Raw genomic sequence first — 21030 nt, 5'->3', positions numbered from 1 at the left:
ACAGAGTTTCCGCATAAGAGTCTTGTTTGAAGTACGGGGTCAAAGGCTGTTGTTGTACCCACTTCATCAGCTCTTGAGCGTTCCTTTTTCTCTTTTCCTTGTTTTTACCGTCATTGCACAGCTCAGCTTGAAGCATTAGGTACTTCTAGGAGGCTAATGAGCGAGCAGTCTTTCTCTGTTCATGTTCCTTTGTTTTGTTTCATACACATAATACTTTTGGGGGGGAGGGGGCGTCAAGACAGGATTTCTCTGTAGCTTTGAATTCTGTCCTGGAACTAGCTCTTGTAGACCAGGCTGGCCTCGAACTCATAGAGATCCACCTGCCTCTGCCTCCCGAGTGCTGGGATTAAAGGCGTTCGCCACCACTGCCTGGCACATCTAATACTTTTTTATTTCTTTGAGGATATTAAAAGTAGGTTTTGACGTTTTTTTTTTTTTCCCTTCTTGGTCTTGTTTTCTCTTACGTTGTTGGTTTTGGCTTTCATGATAGAGGCTTTCTGCATGTAATTCCTTGGTTATCTATTTTAAAAGAGAACCAGTGAAAAGTTGATTGGTATTCTGGATTCCTGTGTTGGTTCGTGTGTGTTTGGACTTTGTTTTTGAATGTGGATCCTGAGTGGAGAGTGATTTGTCATGTCAGTCTGGTTTGAGGGGTACCCTGGTTACTAATGCTACTTTAGCTTTCTTAGACTGATCAACTGTACCAATAAAAGTCTTCCTAATAATAGCCTGATTGTCAAAGTTGACATAGCTCAGTCAGTAGAGGAGGATCATGGAGAAACCTCAATATTAATTATTATACAGTGTTTACTTCATTCCTCTCCCTGTTTCACTACAGATTTATTTGAGCATAGCTGGTCTTTCGGGAATTTATTGTCTAGAGCCCTACCTTTTCCAAGGGAGGGGATGTGTAAAATGTGTTAGGGTTTTCAGGAAAGCTGCCTTTTAAACAGTCTTTCACAGTGTTCATTCTTGTTACTTTGTTGTGATACCTTTCTGTCATAGAGCTAGGTAACTCATCCCTGCTTCTGCAGCAGTGATGGACAGGAGAGTACAGACTTGGTAATTCTGAAGTCCTCACTGTGGTGGTTGAGGTGGGAGTGGTAAGATTCCAAACAGAAAATAGGTGCATGGACTGAGACTTTCGGAAAGGCTCATTGCTTCTGAAGTGGACATCTATCATACCTTTCTTTTGCCCTGCCCAAGGTCTCCTTTGTTGTAAGTTCTCAGTCTTTGGAGAACTTTGAGTTCTAAATTAGATAACTGCTGTCTCAGAATTAGTTTCTACTCCTGCTTTTTTACTTTGAAAATATGGCTGTCTGCCTTTTATTTATGGGTGTATACCTTTTTTTTTTTTAAAAGCAAAACTCTTCGTGACCATTTTTGTTAGGCTTCAGAAAGGGTTAGAAAGTAAATGCTCCATCTAGACAAAGTGTTAGGCTTCTCTCTGCAGTGGTTCATTGTCACCTGATGCCTGAACTAAGCTGTAGCGGGCAGTGCATGGATGTGTAGAGTAGAGAAATCTAGATTTTTGTCCATCTGTGTACTTGTGGCATGCACTTATGTATACATGTTCATGTGTTGGGTTCACATGAATGTATGTGCATGCTGAGGCTTAGGTTGATGGTAGGAATCAGCCTCCTTCACTCTTCCACCTTATGTACTGAGGCGGGGTCTCAGGCAAACCTAGAGCTTCCTAATACGGCTAGTTTAGTTCTGAGATTCCAGTCTCTGCTTTCTGAAGCTGAAACGAAGAGGTGGATCACCAGTCCCACCTGATAATTACATGGGTTCTGAGGGATCCAAACTGCAGTCCTCATGCCTGGCTCAGCAAGTACATTAGCCACTGAGCAATCTCCCTGGCCTGAAACTGAATTCATTGGACTTTTCCCTAAACTCGGTAGCCTGTGGGAGTTGTGTTCCAATGTTTTTTGGGCTTTTTATCCTTTTGTTCTTGTTGCCTTTCTTTCTCCTTTGCCAGCCCTTTTCCCCTGATGCTCCATAAATGCTAACTTTATCTGTGTTTTCTTGTCAGCATTATTTTTGTCTTTTCTGTGCCCTGCTAAGGTGTGAAGTGGTGAGGGCAGCAGTACCACACAAAGTGCAGGAAGGTAGGAAGGTAGTGCAGATTCCTTACACCGAGATCTGGGCTTTGCTCTAGGTAGCCAGCCACACAGTGAGTTTTTAAGAGCTTCAGACTGCCTCAGTAACATGGGAGGAACACTGCCAAGTCAGCTTCTTGGTGGGTATCATAACTGTTTATCACAGACACTGACTGACACTGCCGTTCTTCTCTCCAGAGGTCAGATTGCAAATTTTTACCTTTCTTCTAAATAGGTAGGAACCCCAGAGGATTTCACACTAAATCATTCTAAAATTGACGTTTTTATATTGGCTTCTCCTCTCCCTGTACTTGCAATTTCACTTCGTGTCTTTTCTTCCACCCACTTCACTTTCCCTGCTTGTGCTTGCAGTACAGTCCCTGTGGAGTCCTGTGCTTGATGGAGTGTGGAGCATGTGCTTTTTCTTTGTCATGTGCTGAAGGAATGGGGGGGGGGGCTTTTGTTTTTATTTGTTTACTTATTTGAGACCGGGTCTTACTTTGTAGGCCTGGCTGGCTTGGAACATACATTGTGTAGATCAGGCTAGCCTTGGACTCACAGATATCCTCCTGCATCTGCCTCTCCTGAGTGCTGGGACTAAAGATCTCTATAACTATGCCCAGCATGGGAAGAGAGTATTTTAGCTATTTTTCTGGAAACCTGATGATAGTGTTACTTCCCTGCTCAAGAACCTCTTATTCTTTCCAGACCAAAATCCAAAATAGTGAGGCATGTGATCCATCATTCCATTCTTTCATAGCCAATCCCCCTCCCATACCATCACAGACATCTTTTTAACTACTCCACACTTGTTCCCTTTTCTCCGTGCCTGTGAAAGGGCCTTCCTTGCTCCACGTGGTTTTTTCTTTGCCTGTATTGCCTCTCTGACTCTCGCTGCTCTCCTCGAACTCATTCTTTTAATACTCATTTTACATATTTATCTTCAGCAAGCTTTTCTTCGGAGGAGGTGCTTCCCTCATGTTTCTACCAGCACCTCTTCATTCCCTTTCTTGGCTTTGCTGTTGTAGAATTGTGTGTGTCTGATTTTCTTTTCCTTTTTATGTACGTACCTCGCACAGCCCTTGGTTGCTCAGTAAATAACCATTCAGTGAATTAATAGTCTGAAGTTTGCTCTCTATTTGTTGGTTTTAAAAGACAATTAGCTTTTGTCATATGATGACATACTGATAGGTTATCATCCGCACTCAGAACTTACTCATTCTGTGAAGTAGTCAGTCTGTAGATACTATAGATGATTGAGCTTGTGGCTTGCACTGAAAGTTAGTGTGACACACATTCATCTTAAAGTTCCATTTCAAAGTAGATTTCTGTGTACAGCTGGGTAGAACTTATGCTGACTGAATTCTTACCAGGCAGTATTTTCTGTAAATATAACTGTGAACAATGAATAGAACCCATTTTGGAAAAGTAGCTCAACAGTTTTTGAATCATAGTTTTTAGGAAACACTAAGATTCTTAAATTCCTTCTGGTTTGAAAAAAAAAAGTAGCTTTTCCTTTTACTGTGTACTGTTAATATCCCAAAAGATGCGCTATAGGCAGGCTTTTCTCCACTCTAGGCAGAGAATGTCATTTCAGTATGCCACATGAGGAAAGGACTGTCTGAGTTCTCTGAAAAGATGTTTGGAGTAAGATTGACATTCCTATTTCTGAATAGAAATTAGTTGTGATTTTCTTTACAAGTAATTGTAATAATATAAAAGATTGACATTCTTCTCACATGTGTGATTTTAAGAATAAAAGGGTATATTCAAAAGTAAACATTTATGGCCAATTTCTTTGGCTCAGATTACTATGACATGGAATCCATGGTCCATGCAGACACAAGATCATTTATTCTGAAGAAGCCAAAGCTGTCTGAGGAAATAGTAGTGACACCAAACCAGGAGTCGGGAATGAAGACTGCAGATGCCCTTCGGGTACTTTCAGGACACCTTATGCAGACACGGTAGATGGTTTTTTGTTTTTTGTTTTTTTCTTGTGTAGCTACTTTGTGTGATTAGATAGTGCAGGGCAGCTGTTAGTTCCCAGTGTCCCTGTTCCTGTAGCTCCCACTAGATGGTGCTTTTATTCAGTCATGGTTAGGCCATGAGTTCAGTTTTCACAAATTCGAGTTCATCTTTCTTGTTCAGAAATCCATTAAATAGAAATAAAGCTCAGAGTATAATGGGACTCCATTGATAAAGGTTTAGTGTTCTGTTTTGTTCTTAAATGTATACCCAGGGAATCGAACTTCAAAAGCTGGGTAACTGAAATCAGAAAATCCTTCTGCAGAGTGTTAATAGTGAAAGCTTGTGTGGTTCCTTCCTGAGAAAGCAGAGTGTGCAGTAAAGAAACAAGTGTTCAGATGACAAAGTCAGTATAAAAGTAAAGCTGATGGCCAGGATGCATGGAGCACCCATGCTAATTGTTCTTTGGCTTGGCTTGGTTTGGTTTCTGGTTTATTTCCATATTGACCCTATAAGGATCAAATGGACAATGGAGTCAAAGTTGAGAGGATATTGTCATTATTAATAAGTACAGACTATAAGGTTACTGGTGATGTTGCTGCAATTGCTGGCCATGGCCGTTGCGTGTTAGCAGGATTCTACTTATGCTATAGCAGGAAGTCAGGCTAAGACTGTCTTAATGAACCAAATGCAAAGCAAGGGAGTAACAGTTCTGCTGAAGAGAACTTTAGGAGGCTCAACATTTTGTGTTTGTTTCCCTAATTCTATGGTATTTTTTATCTGTCTGGCAGAGATCTTGTACAACCAGATAAACCTGCAAGTCCCAAGTTTATAGTGACGCTGGATGGTGTCCCCAGTCCCCCAGGATACATGTCAGATCAAGAGGAGGAGATGTGCTTTGAAGGAATGAAATCCGTAAACCAAACTGCAGCCTCAAACAAGGGACTCAGAGGTCTCCTCCACCCACAGCAGTTGCATTTGATGAGCAGGCAGCTTGAGGACCCAGATGGTAGCTTTTCTAACGGTGTGTTGAGAGCTCAGACTTTGCCTTCTCAGCCCACTGTCATTGAGAAGGGAGTCTTGGCCTATTTCTCTGTCTTGAGTGAATTATTGGTTTGAGGCCCCACTTACATTTCTATTCAGTAGCCTCTTTTCTTCTGTTACACAAAACCACCAGTTTGATTCATACTCTCCCTGTGCTTGTTCCTGGGTGTTCTGTGATGCTAGTGTTAGAATGAAGTCCAGTCATCATGCCCTACAATATCTCTTTATATTGTGATTGCTGAAGGATGAGCCATCATTCTCGATGCATCGGTTGCCTTTCCCTTGAGAAACTTTTGCTTTCCTCATGTGCCAGCAGCCGTAAACTTAACTTGAGAGAAAGATGGATTTCAATTTTGGTGTTTTCCACACCTTAGTATTGTTTCTCTGAAAGGAATTTCTTACCTAATCTGACAGAATGCTTGTTCGGAGTATGAGAAAGACCTTATTGATATTAGTACTCAGTGAACCCCATTCAGATGGCACCATGCTTTTAGGCAGCCATTTGTGTTTTCAACACTTCCTAGCTCATGGATGCCAGTGACAAGTGTGGTACCATCAATCCTTTATGCTTTCTTTCCTTTTTTTTCCTTTTAGATTTATGTTACGTGAGTATTTTGTCCATGTATGAAAGTGCGGCAGCCTGTGCATCCCTGCTGCGACATCAAATCCCCTGGAAATAGTTAGAGCTGTGAGCTGGGGCTCACACAGGGGCTGGGACAGGTTCAGAGCGCTACAGCCAGTGCTCTTAGCCACTGAGCCTTTTCTCCATCCCCCAACTATACTTGTCATTCCTGATTTAGATACACTTCCTAAGCAGTTAATTACTAAATTTTAAAAATGAACAGATTCAAGGAAAAAGCAGTAAATTTCCAAGTCTTAGTAATATTTTTTTGACAGAGGCATAAATATACATTGATACTTTTTCTTCAGCCACTAAAAATAGAGTAAACTAGTACAGATCATGAGTCTACAAGTGAGAAGCACTTTTGAGAGGCTTTTCCTGCTGTGAGTCAGTGTCTTGGTTTGTAGAAGAAACTGCAAGTGTGACCCTAAGTAAAGCAAAATTTTAACAGTAAAAAAATGCAGTAGGGAATGCACTTTTTTTTTAACGGCCCTGCATGCTTTGTTTAAAATAGGGAAAGTTTAGTGTTACTGCTTAATTGCTTAACACTTGGCTCTTTTAAGACCCAGTTTCCTTAAAGGTGAGTTTCCCTGCTAGGCCTTGTTGATCTGTGGGATGAAGCCGTGACAATGTCAGTAACATGTTAGTCATGGGTGTGCCTATCTGTGTGAGTGCCCGTGGCCCTTGTGGAGACAGCTGGGATGGGTAGAGCACCTCCTTCACTGTTGCTGGACACTGGGGCTCAAACACCGTAGCAGTGAGGACATGGTATTGCAGGAGAGATGCCTGTGGATCCTGGAAACTGCTCCTTACCCAGTGCAAGCACAGATTGAGATTTTGTCTTTGGGTTGGTATTTTGGTAGTGTTTGAAGGTGCTAACCAATCGCACGCACCATCTCCGACTACATGGCAGCACTTTACAGCTTTCAATACAAAATGAATTTACCTCTGAAAATTCAAATGCAAAGTGATGGAGGAAGGTCATTGGTTAAGTAATAAAGAAACTGCTTGGCCTCATAGCTTAAAACATAGGTGGGAGGAGTAAACAGAACAGAATGCTGGGAGGAAGAGGAAGTGAGGTAGATGCCTCAGACAGACACCATAGCTCAGCTTTCGGGGGCAGACACATGAAGCTCAGACCCAGGATGGACGTAGGCTAGAATCTTTCCCGGTAAGACTGATGCTACACAGATTATTAGAGATGGGTTGATCGGGATATGAGAATTAGCCTGTAAGGGCTAGAGTTAATGGGCCAAGCAGTGTTTAAAAGAATACAGTGTCCGTGTAATTATTTCGAGGCATAAGCTAGCAGGCGGCCGGGGTGCTGGGGACACAGCCCCGCCGCTCTTATTACAACAGCAAAGAGTTTAGTAACATAGGAAGTAAAATGTCAGTATAGGAAAGACATTGCTTCACATTTTCTTCACTAAGAGAAAGTCATCTTGTAAAAGACCAACTTTTTAAAACAATTACTTTTGAGCTAAAAAAATACTATTTTTGAGTAGCTACTTAATTTTTCTGGCTGTACTGTTCTTTCGTATCTAGTCTTTGTCGTGGGTCTTCATGTGTGTACCACAATTCTTCTTGTATATAGAACAGTGCAGAGATGGGACAAAGATCATCTCAAAGTGAGTGAGGTTCCCCCTTTCAGTGCTATAAGTTTTCTTTAGAAATTCTCAAATAACACTTATATATTATAAAATAAATTCTTATTTTTCTTTTTTGCTGTTAGGAGATCAAGCCTTATGGATGCTGAGTAAGCATTCATTGCAGGGCTGACCTCCTAGTCCTCTTTTCAAAGTAACAGACACAGATCTGTATCAGATATAACACAGTAGTTGGTAAGATTCCTGTCTGCACCATATGATGCTGCCATGTTCTCATGGAGGAAGGACAGAAGTTGGGTTTCTAGAGCAGAAGTGTCACCTTCTTTATCTGACCAAGGTGACTTTCACAGATGTTAGATTTTTGCCGAGGTGTCTAGATGAATTGCTGCCATGCAGAGCCAGATATGCTCACCAGAGCTTGGCACCACTGCTGCAGTATAGCTGAGGTGAGAATTGGCTTCCTAAACAATGTGAATAGATAACACATAAGACCCAACGATGGACTTTTTTTCTATGATGTATCAGATCAAAAGGCAGCAGATATGGCCTTCGTGTATAATTTTATTTGGTGCCATAAATTACTTTCATACAGATGTCTTAGGTAAGTTAGAGGTCCCATTCCCACGTGCCATATTGTTGACATTGACATGACTTTAATGCAGAGACAGTGAACTCCATTTGTGAGGCTTTTTTTCTAGGTCATGGTTCCCCAGTCTGTCTCCCAGGTTAGCATTTTATACTCAACCAAGTTCAGACTTGCTCTGTTAGATGATATTCTCTCTCCCCTTCTTCCCCCGCCTGTAGGGAGTGCTGGTCCATTTTAGGTAAAGCTGTTTTCTTCTTAGATACCACAAGAGTTTAGTGCCTTACTCAATATACCTCAGAAAAAGTTCTGAGACTGAAATTTAGACTTTGGTGAAAACTTGAGTTCTACCTACAGAATCCCTGTGTACTTAAGGTTTTATAATGATGACTCTGATCTCCTTCCTGCTAACATGTTCCATTACTAGGATTGGCCATATCAGTTGGGATTACTTTATAGGGCTGCAAACGTTAAAGAACGTCCAATTTTGAGTCTTGGGTTTAGGGCAAATTTATATGAATAAACCCTGTTCTGAAATCATAATTAACAAAATGTTCTTAATTCTTCTTTGAAGCTGAGATGACTGACCTGAGTGTGGCACAAAAACCAGAAAAGCTTCTGGAGCGTTGCAAGTACTGGCCTGCTTGTAAGAATGGGGACGAGTGTGTATACCACCATCCCATTTCACCTTGCAAGTGAGTAAGAATGTCAGATGTGTATTTTGCATATTAATCTCTGCATCTGCATCCTACTTTTTCTTTTCCTTTGTAGAGAAGTTTCATAAGTAAAATACTTGATAGATACTATAACCCTCCCTAGAGCTTTGTGTGTGTTGAAAATGGTTGTGTTTGGTATCTATGATCCTGAAATATCTGGGTCCCTTGGAGTCCCTATATATCACGTGTAACTATACAATCTGTATATATAATTTGTATATATGTGTTCACAGGCATCATCCGTTTTATGTAGGTTGGGAGTAAATTGAGTTTATGAATAATGAAAAATATTGTAGGTGTGGATTAGTTTTCCTTGCCAACTACCTGATGCAAAGAATTGTGTGAGATTGTTTTTAGGTGGTGGTTTTTGTTTGGTCGGTCCCATGACTGAATTGTGTCCTTTTTTTTTTAACTGTAAATATAGATAGTATTTACATGTAAGTACACATGTAAGGACTATAGGATGAATCTTTCTATAGTACAGTGCCTTACACTTGAGCTATGCTTACTGTTTTTTAATTTACTTAATATTTGGGGCTGGAGAGTTGACTCAGTGGTTAAGAGCACTGGCTGCTCTTCCAGAGGACCTAGGTTCAATTCCCAGCACCCACATGACAACTCACAACCACCTGTAACTCTAGTTCCAAGGTATCTAACACCCTTACACAGACATACTTGAAGGCAAAACATCAATGCACATAAAATTAAAATATATACATTATTTAAAAATGAAATTCAGAATTAAAAAGTAAGATTTGGATATTCTGCTAAAGTGGAATGACTCAAGACCTCTATTCTGTGATGTCCTACGTTGAGGTTCAGTTCTTCCAGATATGAAATACAGTTGTATTCTATTTTGGTATTTAGTTTCATTTGAAAGAGTACTAATTGCTTCCCCACCACAGGGGATTGAAGCTAGTGCTTCACGCATATTAGAGACGTGCTCTCCACTGAACTATGTTCCTAGTCCAGTTATTTCTGTGTGTGTAAGTGAGAGAGACAGACTGGATACCACATGTGTGCTGGTGCCTCCAGAGGCCAGAAGAAAGCATTGGATACCCTGAGCTTTGAGGTCCAGCCACTCAGTGTTGGTGCTGGGAACTGAACTCGGATCCTAGAAGAGCAGGAAGTGCTCGTAAATAATGACACTATTTTTCCCAGCCATGCATGGTGATTGTGAAGTCCCTCTACAAAAAACTAATAGTCATTGAGAATGTTAAATATGAATAATAAACTGTTTTTGTTTTGTAGAGCCTTTCCCAATTGTAAATTTGCTGAGAAATGTTTGTTTGTGCATCCAAACTGTAAATATGATGCAAAGTGTACTAAACCAGATTGTCCCTTCACACACATCAGTAGAAGAATTCCAGTACTGACTTCAAAACCAGGTTAGTGACTGTGCACTGTTGTATTTGGGTGAAAAAGTAGAAAGTGCCATTTTCTGGCTCTAAGTGAAATGAAACAACAAAAGAATAGTTTTAGAAATTACCATTTAAAGAACAAATCTGCCCTTCTTTGCCATTTTATCTTGACTGATAGATAAAACTTGGTATTATAAATTGAGTCTTACTTTAAAAATACCAGCAGACTGCATTAAAAAATGTTGCCACATAGATTTGACCATTCTTTATTTTGATTTTTGTTAGTAGTCTCATCACCAGCACCATCTTCTAATGGTCAGCTCTGCCGTTACTTCCCAGCTTGTAAGAAAATGGAATGTCCCTTCTACCACCCAAAAGTAAGACATTTTACTTTCCATTCTGAAGTTTGGGTTTCTCTTCTGTGCACATTTTATTTTTGTTTATGCATATGTGTGGGTTTGTGCACATGTTAGCAGATATCCTGCTATGATTCTGCTGAGATTTTGTGTCTCGGGAGGAGGTATATTTTTTAAGGCTTTCAGTGGTATTAAGAGGGCATTACCACATCTGTTAGTTTAGTTACAGTGGACTGCTTATGCTTATCTCATTTCCTGTATTATCTTGCAGATTTTGTTGAACCTTTGTCCCTCTCTTGTTTGTGCTTAGCACTGTAGGTTTAATACTCAGTGTACAAGACCAGACTGCACGTTTTACCATCCCACCATTACTGTACCACCAAGACATGCCTTGAAATGGATTCGACCTCAAACTAGGTGAGGATTTAAGTTAGCGTCTCTAATTTTAATGTCATTTAGATTTATATCCTGTGTATAGGCACACAAATCTGAGGGAAATTGAATTTTTATCTCCTCTGTACTTTTAAAAATCAGACAAGGATTTTTTTTTTTATTTTTAGCAAAAATGATTTACAACATGAACTACATTTACCCAGAGATGACATTGTTTAACTGACATCATCTCCAGATGAGTTCTGTTTTTTAATCCAGAGCACAGTGAATAATAGGGAGCCACTGAATCCACCCTTCAGCCCCTCTAACTTCTGAGCATCAACAGTACAAACATAACATCTAGGCCAGCAGATTGTCTGTGTGTATATATTTTAACACACTGCTCTACAGTCTCAGATCAGGGCAGGGAGACTGTTTAGTCTTTAAACTGTTTGCCTCACAAGCTTGAGGATCTGTCCGTGTTTGATCCCCAGAACCTATATAAAATTGTGAACATGCACCTGTAATCCCAGAGTTGGGAAGACAGAGGCAGGAGGCAGATCCTTGGGGTTTGCTGGTCAGCCAGCCAGTCCAGCCTACTTGATGAGTGTTCCAGGCCACGGAGAGACGGATAGTGTTTGTGAGGATGACATTTGAGGTTGTCCTCTGGCCTCTATATGCATGTCTATACATAGTTTAAAAAGTAAAAGAAATCCCAAGTCAGTTTTCTTAGACTTTAGTGATGGCAAAATACTGAAGTTTCAGAACATTTTAACATGGCCTAGAAGTTAAATTGCATAATTTTTAAACTTTAATCACCTTTATGTAATTGAATTCTTAAAAGAACAAACACCTTAGCTAGAAGTTTTGTATTTATCTGTGGAGAAGTTAATTTAAAAAATTTTTGGTTTTATTTATTCAGCGAATGATGCCATAGTCCTACCTGGCAAGAAGATCATGGAGTTTGAAAGCTTCCATCTTCTGAGAGATACTCTGCAGAACTTGTCACGTCTTTGAAATTTAGAATATATTGCTTTCATAATATGAATTTTATTGCCTAACTGAAGTGTCTAATTTTTCAAGTTTGTAAGTTTATTAAGTGGTTTCAACATTTTTTGTTTGTTTGTTTTGACGATGAAAAAGACAGTTTTGACTATGAAGGAGACAGTTTGAAGAAAAGCCAAAGTCTATTAAAACATTTACGGCATGTTTGTACATTGCTGTTTAACATCATTTTTGGTAATGGTCCTGTAGCTTAGGGCTGTAGTGCCCGTTTGAAGGCCATTGTCCTCACAGCTCTTTTCCCAAAGATGATGCAGCGTTTTCTCACTGGGTTACAAATATTGCATCATCTTTGAGGAAATAGGAATGGCCAAAATATTAAGGCAGGTTTGAACAACTAATTTAAATTTTGTTTTTAATGTCTGAATCAATTTGCTTTGAAAAGCATAATACAGAGTCTTAGCTTAAGTGCTACTCTGGTAGAGTGGACTGAGATCCCTTGCCTTCTGTGAAAGTAAGTAGTGGCATGGTCATATAGGGTAAACATGGTTGGAATGACAAATGCAAAAACATATGAACAATTCCTTGAAACGCTTCCATTTACTGTTAGCATATAATTTAAAAATAATTTTGGGGGGACTACATTATCACAAAATCATACAAAAAATTTTACAAGTATATACAGAAAGTTTCAGAAAACAGACTTTGAACTCACAAGAGTATAAAGATACATATATATTCCAGTGTTCTGAAAAATATTGTCAGAAATAACTCCACAGAAAATATACTTAGTTACTCCTAAAGATCATTCTTGAAATGTAAATTTAAGTGGTATATTTTAAATGACAGAACTATATATAATTACAGAAATCAAATGGGTAAATGTCACAATAAGATGAAACTTGGCCACTGTATGAAGTTTTATGTGTGTGGTTTTTGAAGTTGTTAAGGCAAGAAGTGTCAAATGTTTTAAATAACAGACAACTGATTTTTCAAAGACTTGATGTTTTAAAAATTAAAGTGTAAGAGGTGGTTAGTAAAGGGGATAATAAAAGCTCAAACATTTTCAGGACCAAATTTAAACTGTTAAGTTACATAAAGGATGGATAATAAAGTCACGCCTATAAAAGTCTGTTTAACACTGTGAAGCCAGCCCTTCTACTGCTGTGGTCATTGCTTTTCCATTGAGAGATAAAAGCATTAAGCTACTTATTCGACCATTTCATAAGTTGGCTTTGGCCATGCTAATCCCATAGAGTAAAGATCAGAAAGAGCAAAAGGACAAAGGAGACAAGGGCCTAAAGCTGCTTGCTGCAAAGGGTCAGGTGAGGTGGCAATTCTTCATTCTATAAGTGCATTCCATTAAATTTAAGGCATTCATTCTAGCATTGCATCTCAGCTGAAAAATTTTGTTGAAAATTGTGTGAATTTCCAGAACTATGCTTTTTAACTATCACTTTTTAAAAATGTGCATTGATGTGTTCTCATAACTGTCCAGTAAAGATCAGAAGTGGGGGACAGGGACTTAACTGGTTTAGCTTTTTATAAGAAAAGAACATGTGACAACCCAATTACTTTCTGTTATTTAGTAGACAGTGACCGTAAACACAATTAAAAAGTTTTTTTTTTTTTTAACGTAGAGTCTCACATACTTCAGACTATCCTCAAACGCACTATGTAGGCAAGAATGACTGAATTTCTGATTCTGTGCTTACACCTGGGATTATAGACATGCCCCATTTAATATGTGGTGCTAGGGATTAAATCCAGGGCTTTACAAATTTAGGTACACACTCTACCATCTGAAGTACATGCTATAGCCCCACATTTGAATGGTTTGTTGTTCGAGACTGTGGTTTATAGACAGGCTTACTCTGACCCTAAAACAATTAACTGGACTATTTGTTCTAAATGAAACCACACAAGAAATCACACAGAGAAAGAGTGGACATGGTTGATGATGATGCAGAGTAGCAGAGTGTGCTATGTCCTTTGGCATGCATTTGCATCGGAAACAAGTGGGATGACAACTGGTGGCAGTCTTGGGCTATAAATTCAGATAGTGCCAGTACACACCATAATTCCCTGGATTTAAAAACCATAGGGCAGATTGTATATGATTCGTCATCCTTTTCACAGTTGGTGGTTAATTCAGCAAGGACTGCCAGTTTGGGGGACAAAAATAGAAAGGAAGCAGTTTTATCTTTATGGTTTACTTGTTTAACATTATGGACTTTTATAGAACTGAAATATTTCTTTAACTAAAAGCTGGCAAGCTGTCCAGAGAGGAAACCTTAGAACTATAATATATACCATGCTTAAATTTGAAGGTGGTTTTCTTTTTACATGAATTCTTTAATTTATTGACTCCCATTTTATGTAATACCAGTGTATTCTAAAACTTGGCCTAATATAGATGGACCATTTGGCATGAGCAGTGGAAGAGCTTATGCTTTAAGGTCCTTGAAGTTTCTTCATCAGCCTTCAGCTTTAAAACTTGCCAGGCTCCAAGCACTGCTTAGACAAAAGTTCTCTGATGCAGTGTGTTCATTCTGGTTTTAATATTCACAATTTTTGAGCCATAGAAAACATAGCAAACCAAACAGGATTCCAGAGGCTTTGGGGGAGGGAATCTATGCTACAAAGATAATTTACACAGTAAAATAAAAATGGAAACAACCAGTAGAGCATCCTCGGTGTGGTCACATGTAGAAAAATAAGTTTTACACGGCAGTCTACTGGAGTTCTCATGTTGAAGAAACTAGCGAGGCTAAACAGCAGAGTCCTGGAAGGTAAGTCCCAATCTTTGGCAGCATTAAAATGGAAGGATTTTGACTGAGTTCCTTCAGATGATCCTGGAGTCATTCATTTTGGAAAACAGCCTTACAGGTTGGCATACATCTAGTTAAACAGCTTGTTTCAATAGAAAACTATAAAAATGTATGCCCAGTGTTATTTGTGTATGAATTTAATGTTTTTTTACACAATAAACAGGTTTACTAATTAGATCATACCTTTAAATATGCAGTATTATCTTTCCGTTAAGAGCTATTGCTATCACAGAACCTTAAAAAACTGTACACTTGGAAATGAATGTTCATTATTATCACTTTCCCATTAATGCCATAATTTTGCTTCAAAATTTTATGGAGATGGCTCCAAAACACAAAGATTGATAGCTCAAGCATGAAAACGTAGACGTCATATGCTGCTGACAGGATCTATTCTCAGCAGACTGTGGGGAGCAGTGTCCTTTGCAGAGGGCACTAAACTAATGTTTAAGAAACATTTGCCAGGAAAGCTTGTGTAAGTTCCCCTAAGAAAAACGTTTGCATTTTTAAAACTGACACTTTAGGATGATGGTCACTTACTTACTTAAGCCTTTCCTTGTACAAGGGTGAAATATTTCATTGAAGAAATGTTAGAAATGAGAAAATTTTCAATTTTTTTTAAGACTGCTGTACCCTAAATCTCCTGGGCAAGTCTGCCAAATTACACACTCCTCAATAAGAGGAGGATGGCTTTTATCAAGTAATTCAGTCATTTGCAATGTAATTATCTGGCAGTGTACAGATTTTGGGTTGGTACATACAGCAAGCATTGTGAACTGTCAGTCTTCTGCTGTGTGGATGGTTCTCTGCATCCCTCCCTGTCAGTCTTCAGTTAGCACCACTGGACCATGCAGAGTTTGGTTTTGGTTTTTTTGTCATGGAACTGGTCTTGAGGTGAGATTTTTTTTTTTTTTTTTTTTTTTTTTTTTTTTAAAGATTTATTTATTTATTATGCACACAATGTTCTGTTAACATATATACACCAGAAGAGGGCACCAGATCTCATTATAGATGGTTGTGAGCCACCATGTGGTTGCTGGGAATTGAACTCAGGACCTCTGGAAGAGCAGCTAGTGCTCTTAACCTCTGAGCCATCTCTCCAGCCCCTTGAGGTGAGATTTGTTCAGTCTTCTCAGCATCATACTGGCAGTTCAGTGAGGCATATGTACACATTTCCAGACAAACAAACTACAATCAAAAAAAAAAGTGACAAGGAGTTCATCACATTCTAGGTTTTTAGATTTTGCCAATTTATCTTTCGGATCATATGTACAATAACTTGTTTGTTTATATGAGGTACTGGCTTTGGAGTCACTGGCTGTTACCATCTGAGAGATGCTGGCTGTCTTCATTACCAGTGCTGTATAGAGTTACTTTAGTAAGTCTTCACTAGTACTGAGGTAGTCATGCTCTTCCTGGACTGAAATACTGACCTGCAGTCATCGCCTCCAGCACTGACAACATGTCGATCACCACTGGTAAATCGAATATTTGTCACATGGGGAGAATGACCTAAGAACCTCTTGTGCTTTGCCTAAAACAGAAACAAAACTCCCTCATTAGTGATGTATACAAAGGTTCCCAAAATTTATCACAAGAGTAGGGAGGTAGCCCCCTGGCAGTTTACAGGTCTGTGTACAACAAACTAAGTCATTTGGTTAATCATATCTACAGGTCCCTGGAAGCTTTTCTCTCTGAAAAAAGGGAGTACGGTGGAACTTAGTAAAAGCTCGTCAAAATTTGTCTACGAGTTTCCGGAGACTATAGGGAAGATTTGTTTTTAATAGCTTTTATTTTGGGTGTTGAGGAAGCTTGAGGAAATCTTTGGAAATGAAATTTTAACTACAGTATTTAGTATCAGCACCATAACATTTTATATAATGTGGGAAAAGATGAATCATCTAAGATACAACTAAAGTAATACAAAAATACTAAACACTTACAAATTTTTCTGGGCATGGAAAATCATATAATTTAACCATGCCAAAGTCATCTCCTGTCACAAGGCTGATTCCTGAATGAGATACACAGGCACAGGTGACATCTGCTTTCTCAGCATGTCTGGACCAGATTCCCATAACTTCATCTCCCAGAATACTAGGTAGAGGGAAAACAAATGCACCACAGAAAACATAACATTTTAACCATATTAAACAAAAATAATTACCTCTGCCTCTCAAATGCTAGGGTAAAGATGTGTATCTCCTGGCTCTACCAGCTGCTTTATTACTGTTGATCTTTTAGGAAAATGCCATGACATATTCAAGGTCATTACACTAATGCTTTTCAAGAACTTGTTTGAGCCATGGAAACTGATAAAGTATAGGAGAGTATTTAAATGGAAGGGGTCTCAGAAACAACATATTATTTATTTGTTAAAATTCAAGACAGGATAACAAAATCATGTATTCCATCATGCAATAATTCAAAAATAGACTTTGTTACTTTTGTTTTTGAGACGGTCATGCAATATATCCCTGGCTAGCCACAAATTTGCTATGTAGATCAAGCGTGCCTTGAACCTGAATCACTTCTGCCTCCCATACTCTAGGAGAAAGTTGAGCAACCATGTCTAGGCTGGTTTCCTGCTTTCTGCTCAAACGTGGCCTTGTTCATGCTACTAAGCCACATTCCCAACCCATAATTTCCAACTTCTCCAACCTCAAAAATCACTTAGTGAAGTGATTATTTACCTTGTCCAGGTAGCCCATGTGATCCTATCAATGGCAGCATGGTCTACAAGGTGTTTTCCTGAAGGCACTTCATAGACATGCCGTTTATAGCAGCCACTAGAAACCTGTTCTCAAAACGAGAGGAAATATCCATTATTAGTAGATATCTTTGTTATGTGTCATCATGAGGACGTAAAAAAGCATGGAAGGAAGGTAATAAGATGCAGGTGAGAATAGCAGGAGCAGAGTGAGCGGATATGCACAGCAATAAACACTAGAGGCCATCATCTACTATAGTTGGTATTCCTGCTGAATGATGAGATTCTAAACACTTGCCACAAATTATCTTCTGAGGCAATGGGCATGATAGTTTAATATGTAACCCATAACACGTACACATAAATAGTAAAGTTCAATTTCACAGAGCAGGCATAAAATATCTTGGGGTAACTCTAACCTAGGAAGTGAAAGATCTATTTGACAAGAACTTTAAGGCATTGAAGAAAGAAATTGAAGAGAATACCAGAAAATGGAAGGATCTCCCTTGCTCTTGGATTGGGAGGATCAACATAGTAAAAATGGCAATTCTACCAAAGGCAATTTATAGATTCAATGTAATCCCCATAAAGGTCCCATCAAAATTCTTCACAGATCTTGAGAGGACAATAATCAACTTTATATGAAAAAACAACCCAGGATAGCCAAAACAATCTTATACAATAAAGGAACTTCTGGAGGCATTACCATCCCTGACTTCAAACTATTACAGAGCTACAGTAATGAAAACAGCGTGGTACTGGCATAAAAACAGAGAAGTCGACCAATGGAATCGTATAGAAGACCCGGATTTTAACCCACAAACCTATGAACACCTCATTTTCGATTAAGGAGCTAAAAGTATACAATGGAAGAAAGAGAGCATCTTCAACAAATGGTGCTGGCACAACTGGATGTCAACCTGTAGAAGAATGAAAATAGACCCATATCTATCACCATGCACAAAACTCAAGTCCAAATGGATCAAAGACCTCAATATCAGTCCAAGCACACTGAACCTGATAGAAGAGAAAGTGGGAAGTACCCTACAACACATGGGCACAGGAGATCGCTTCCTATGTATAACCCCAGCGGCACAGACATTAAGGGCAACATTGAATAAATGGGACCTACTGAAACTGAGAAGCTTCTGTAAAGCAAAGGACACTGTCACTAAGACAAAAAGGCAACCTACTGACTGGGAGAAGATCTTCATCAACCCCGCAACAGACAAAGGTCTGATCTCCAAAATATATAAAGAACTCAAGAAACTAGACTTTAAAATGCTAAATAACCCAATTAAAAAATGGGGCACTGAACTGAACAGAGAATTCTCAACAGAAGAGGTGCAAATGGCCAAAAGACACTTAAGGTCATGCTTAACCTCCTTAGGGATCAGGGAAATGCAAATCAAAACAACTTTGAGATATCATCTTACACCTGTCAGAATGGCTAAAATAAAAAACACCAATGATAGCCTTTGCTGGAGAGGTTGTGGAGAAAGGGGTACCCTCATCCATTGCTGGTGGGAATGCAAACTTGTGCAACCACTTTGGAAATCAGTGTGGCGATTCCTCAGGAAATTCGGGATCAACCTACCCCTGGACCCAGAGATGCCCTATCATATGACAAAAGCATTTGTTCAACTATGTTCATAGCAGCATTATTTGTAATAGCCACAAACTGTAAACAACCTAGATGTCCTTCAATGGAAGAATGGATGAAGAAAGTGTGGAATATATACACATTAGAGTACTACTCTGCGGTAATAAACAATGACTTCTCGAATTTTGCATGCAAATGGATGGAAATAGAAAACACTATCCTGAGTGAGGTAACCCAGACCCAAAAAGATGAACATGGGATGTACTCACTCATAATTGGTTTCTAGCCATAAATAAAGGTCACTGAGTCTGTAATTTGTGATCCTAAAGAAGCTAAATAAGAAGGTGAACCCAAAGAGAAACATATAGCTATCCTCCTGGCTATGGGAAGTAGACAAGATTGCCGGGCAAAAAACTGGGATCTTGGGGGTGGGGTGGGATGGGGGTAAGGGGAGAGGGGGAGAGAAAAGTGAGAAGGGGAGGATGGGGGGAACTTGGGGAAACGGGTTGATTGGGATATAGGAGGGTTGGATAGGGGAGCAGGGAAGCACATATCTTAGTTAAGGAGGCACCTTAGGGTTGGCAAGAGTCTTGAACCTAGAGTGGCTCCCAGGTGCCCCGGGCGATGTCCCCAGTTAGTTCCTTGGGCAGCTGAGGATAGGGAACCTGAAATGACCCTATCCTATAGCCATACTGATGAATATCTTGCATATCACCATAGAACCTTCATCTGGCGATGGATGGAAATAGAGACAGAGACCCACACTGGAGCACCAGACTGAGCTCCCAAGGTCCCAATGAGGAGCAGAAGGAGGGAGAACATGAGCAAGGAAGTCAGGACCACGAGGGGTGCACCCACCCACTGACACAGTGGAACTGATCTATTGGGAGATCACCAAGGCCAGCAGGACTGGGACTGAATAAACAAGGGATAAAACCGGACTTTCTGAACGTGGCGGACAATGAAGGCTGATGAGAAGCCAAGGACAATGGCACTAGGTTTCCATCCTAATACGTGAACTGGCTTTGTGGGAGCCTAGCCAGTTTGGATGCTCACCTTCCTGGTCCTGGATAGAAGTGGGAGGACCTTGGACTTCCCGCAGGGCAGGGAATCTGGTCTGCTCTTCATTCTCCAGAGGGAGGGGGAATGGAGTGGGGGGAGGGGGCGATTTGTGCGAGGAGGGGGAGGGAAATGGGAATTTTTTTTTTTTGCAACAACTAAAAAAAATAAACAACAAAAAAAAGAAATTGGGTGCAGTATTGATGCTGTACCTGAAGATGTCTGCTATCTGCAGAGAAGTCCATTTGAATGACAAAGCTTGGAATGTCTTTGCAGTAGCTGATTCGGTTAAGGGTGGGACCCAATGTTAGGTCATAAAAGTCCACTGAATTCTCACTAGAACCCACTGCCAAATACCGGGAATCTGGACTAAATCTGAATGCATAAAATGTTAAAAAAAAAAAACAAAAACAAAAACACCGTTAGGTCCCATGTAATTGTTCAACTGTTTTTAATATCAGGGTCTTACTCCAGCACTTGAAAAATCAGAATATTTGATGTTGCTTTAAGTTACCTAGGAGACATAACTGTGCAAGCACACAGATTGCATTTGCCTAGTAACAGTTAGTAAAGATTTTTACAGTTTGCTTATACTAAATATTGTCTTCCAATTCTAATTTTAAAATAAGTTGTTTTGGTTTGGTTTGGTTGTTTTGTGACAGGGTTTCTCTATGTAGCCCTGGCTGTTCTTTAGACTAAACTCAGGGATCCGCCTGCCTTTTGCCACCCAAGTGCTGTCATTAAGTGTGCACCACCTCAGCTGGCTTCAAAATAATCCGAAAACATTCCAGAATTGCTAAATTAACATACTTCATAAGATAGAAAAATGATGTCTTAATATCCAAATACCAGTCAAATTAGCTCACTTGGGTTGTTAGGGTAAAATGACAACTCTAAGCTGGAAGAATATTTATTAAAAGGTAAATCACAAAAGTTCTCTCCTATCAGTCACAGGAAGCAGTAGGGTACAAACTGAGTCTTGAAAAATGTCCCAGGAGTCTTGTTGAGTAACAATAGAGACGTGGAGAGGTGAAGAAAAGCCCTGAGATTTTATAAAAAGGATTTTACAGTGGAAAACACCCATTTTTGACAGA

At 39.6% G+C, this 21030-nt stretch overlaps 2 protein-coding genes across 11 annotated transcripts in view; one reads left to right on the top strand and one right to left on the bottom strand.

The window, feature by feature from the left end:
* The window catches only part of LOC121452603 (zinc finger CCCH domain-containing protein 14), a 43170-nt gene extending 29805 nt beyond the window's left edge, over positions 1 to 13365 (top strand). For 4 of the 10 annotated variants that reach the window (XM_041658833.1, XM_041658831.1, XM_041658835.1 and 1 more), the window contains 7 exons: positions 3910 to 4069; positions 4862 to 5094; positions 8501 to 8621; positions 9894 to 10030; positions 10289 to 10380; positions 10670 to 10776; positions 11654 to 13365. In XM_041658833.1, the coding sequence (XP_041514767.1) occupies positions 3910 to 4069; positions 4862 to 5094; positions 8501 to 8621; positions 9894 to 10030; positions 10289 to 10380; positions 10670 to 10776; positions 11654 to 11660 (857 nt within the window). In that variant the 3' untranslated portion in view covers positions 11661 to 13365. The remainder of the gene's footprint in view (positions 1 to 3909; positions 4070 to 4861; positions 5095 to 8500; positions 8622 to 9893; positions 10031 to 10288; positions 10381 to 10669; positions 10777 to 11653) is intronic. The other 6 variants (XM_041658834.1, XM_041658832.1, XM_041658840.1 and 3 more) reach the window with 3 other exon arrangements.
* LOC121452605 (echinoderm microtubule-associated protein-like 5) overlaps positions 13344 to 21030 on the bottom strand; it is a 124875-nt gene continuing 117188 nt past the window's right edge. Inside the window, exons 40-45 of the mRNA XM_041658841.1 lie at positions 20149 to 20311; positions 17258 to 17361; positions 16508 to 16661; positions 15998 to 16098; positions 15684 to 15752; positions 13344 to 15465 (exon numbers count right to left, since the gene is read on the bottom strand). Of these exons, the coding sequence (XP_041514775.1) occupies positions 15716 to 15752; positions 15998 to 16098; positions 16508 to 16661; positions 17258 to 17361; positions 20149 to 20311 (559 nt within the window). The 3' untranslated portion in view covers positions 13344 to 15465; positions 15684 to 15715. The remainder of the gene's footprint in view (positions 15466 to 15683; positions 15753 to 15997; positions 16099 to 16507; positions 16662 to 17257; positions 17362 to 20148; positions 20312 to 21030) is intronic.

The sequence above is a fragment of the Microtus oregoni genome, unplaced genomic scaffold, assembly GCF_018167655.1.
Source record: "Microtus oregoni isolate MIOR12 unplaced genomic scaffold, Mior012 000009F_ref0000495, whole genome shotgun sequence".
Classification (NCBI taxonomy): Eukaryota; Metazoa; Chordata; class Mammalia; order Rodentia; family Cricetidae; genus Microtus; species Microtus oregoni.
Note: the sequence above shows the minus strand (reverse complement) of the source record. Positions and strands in the feature narration are given on the sequence as shown.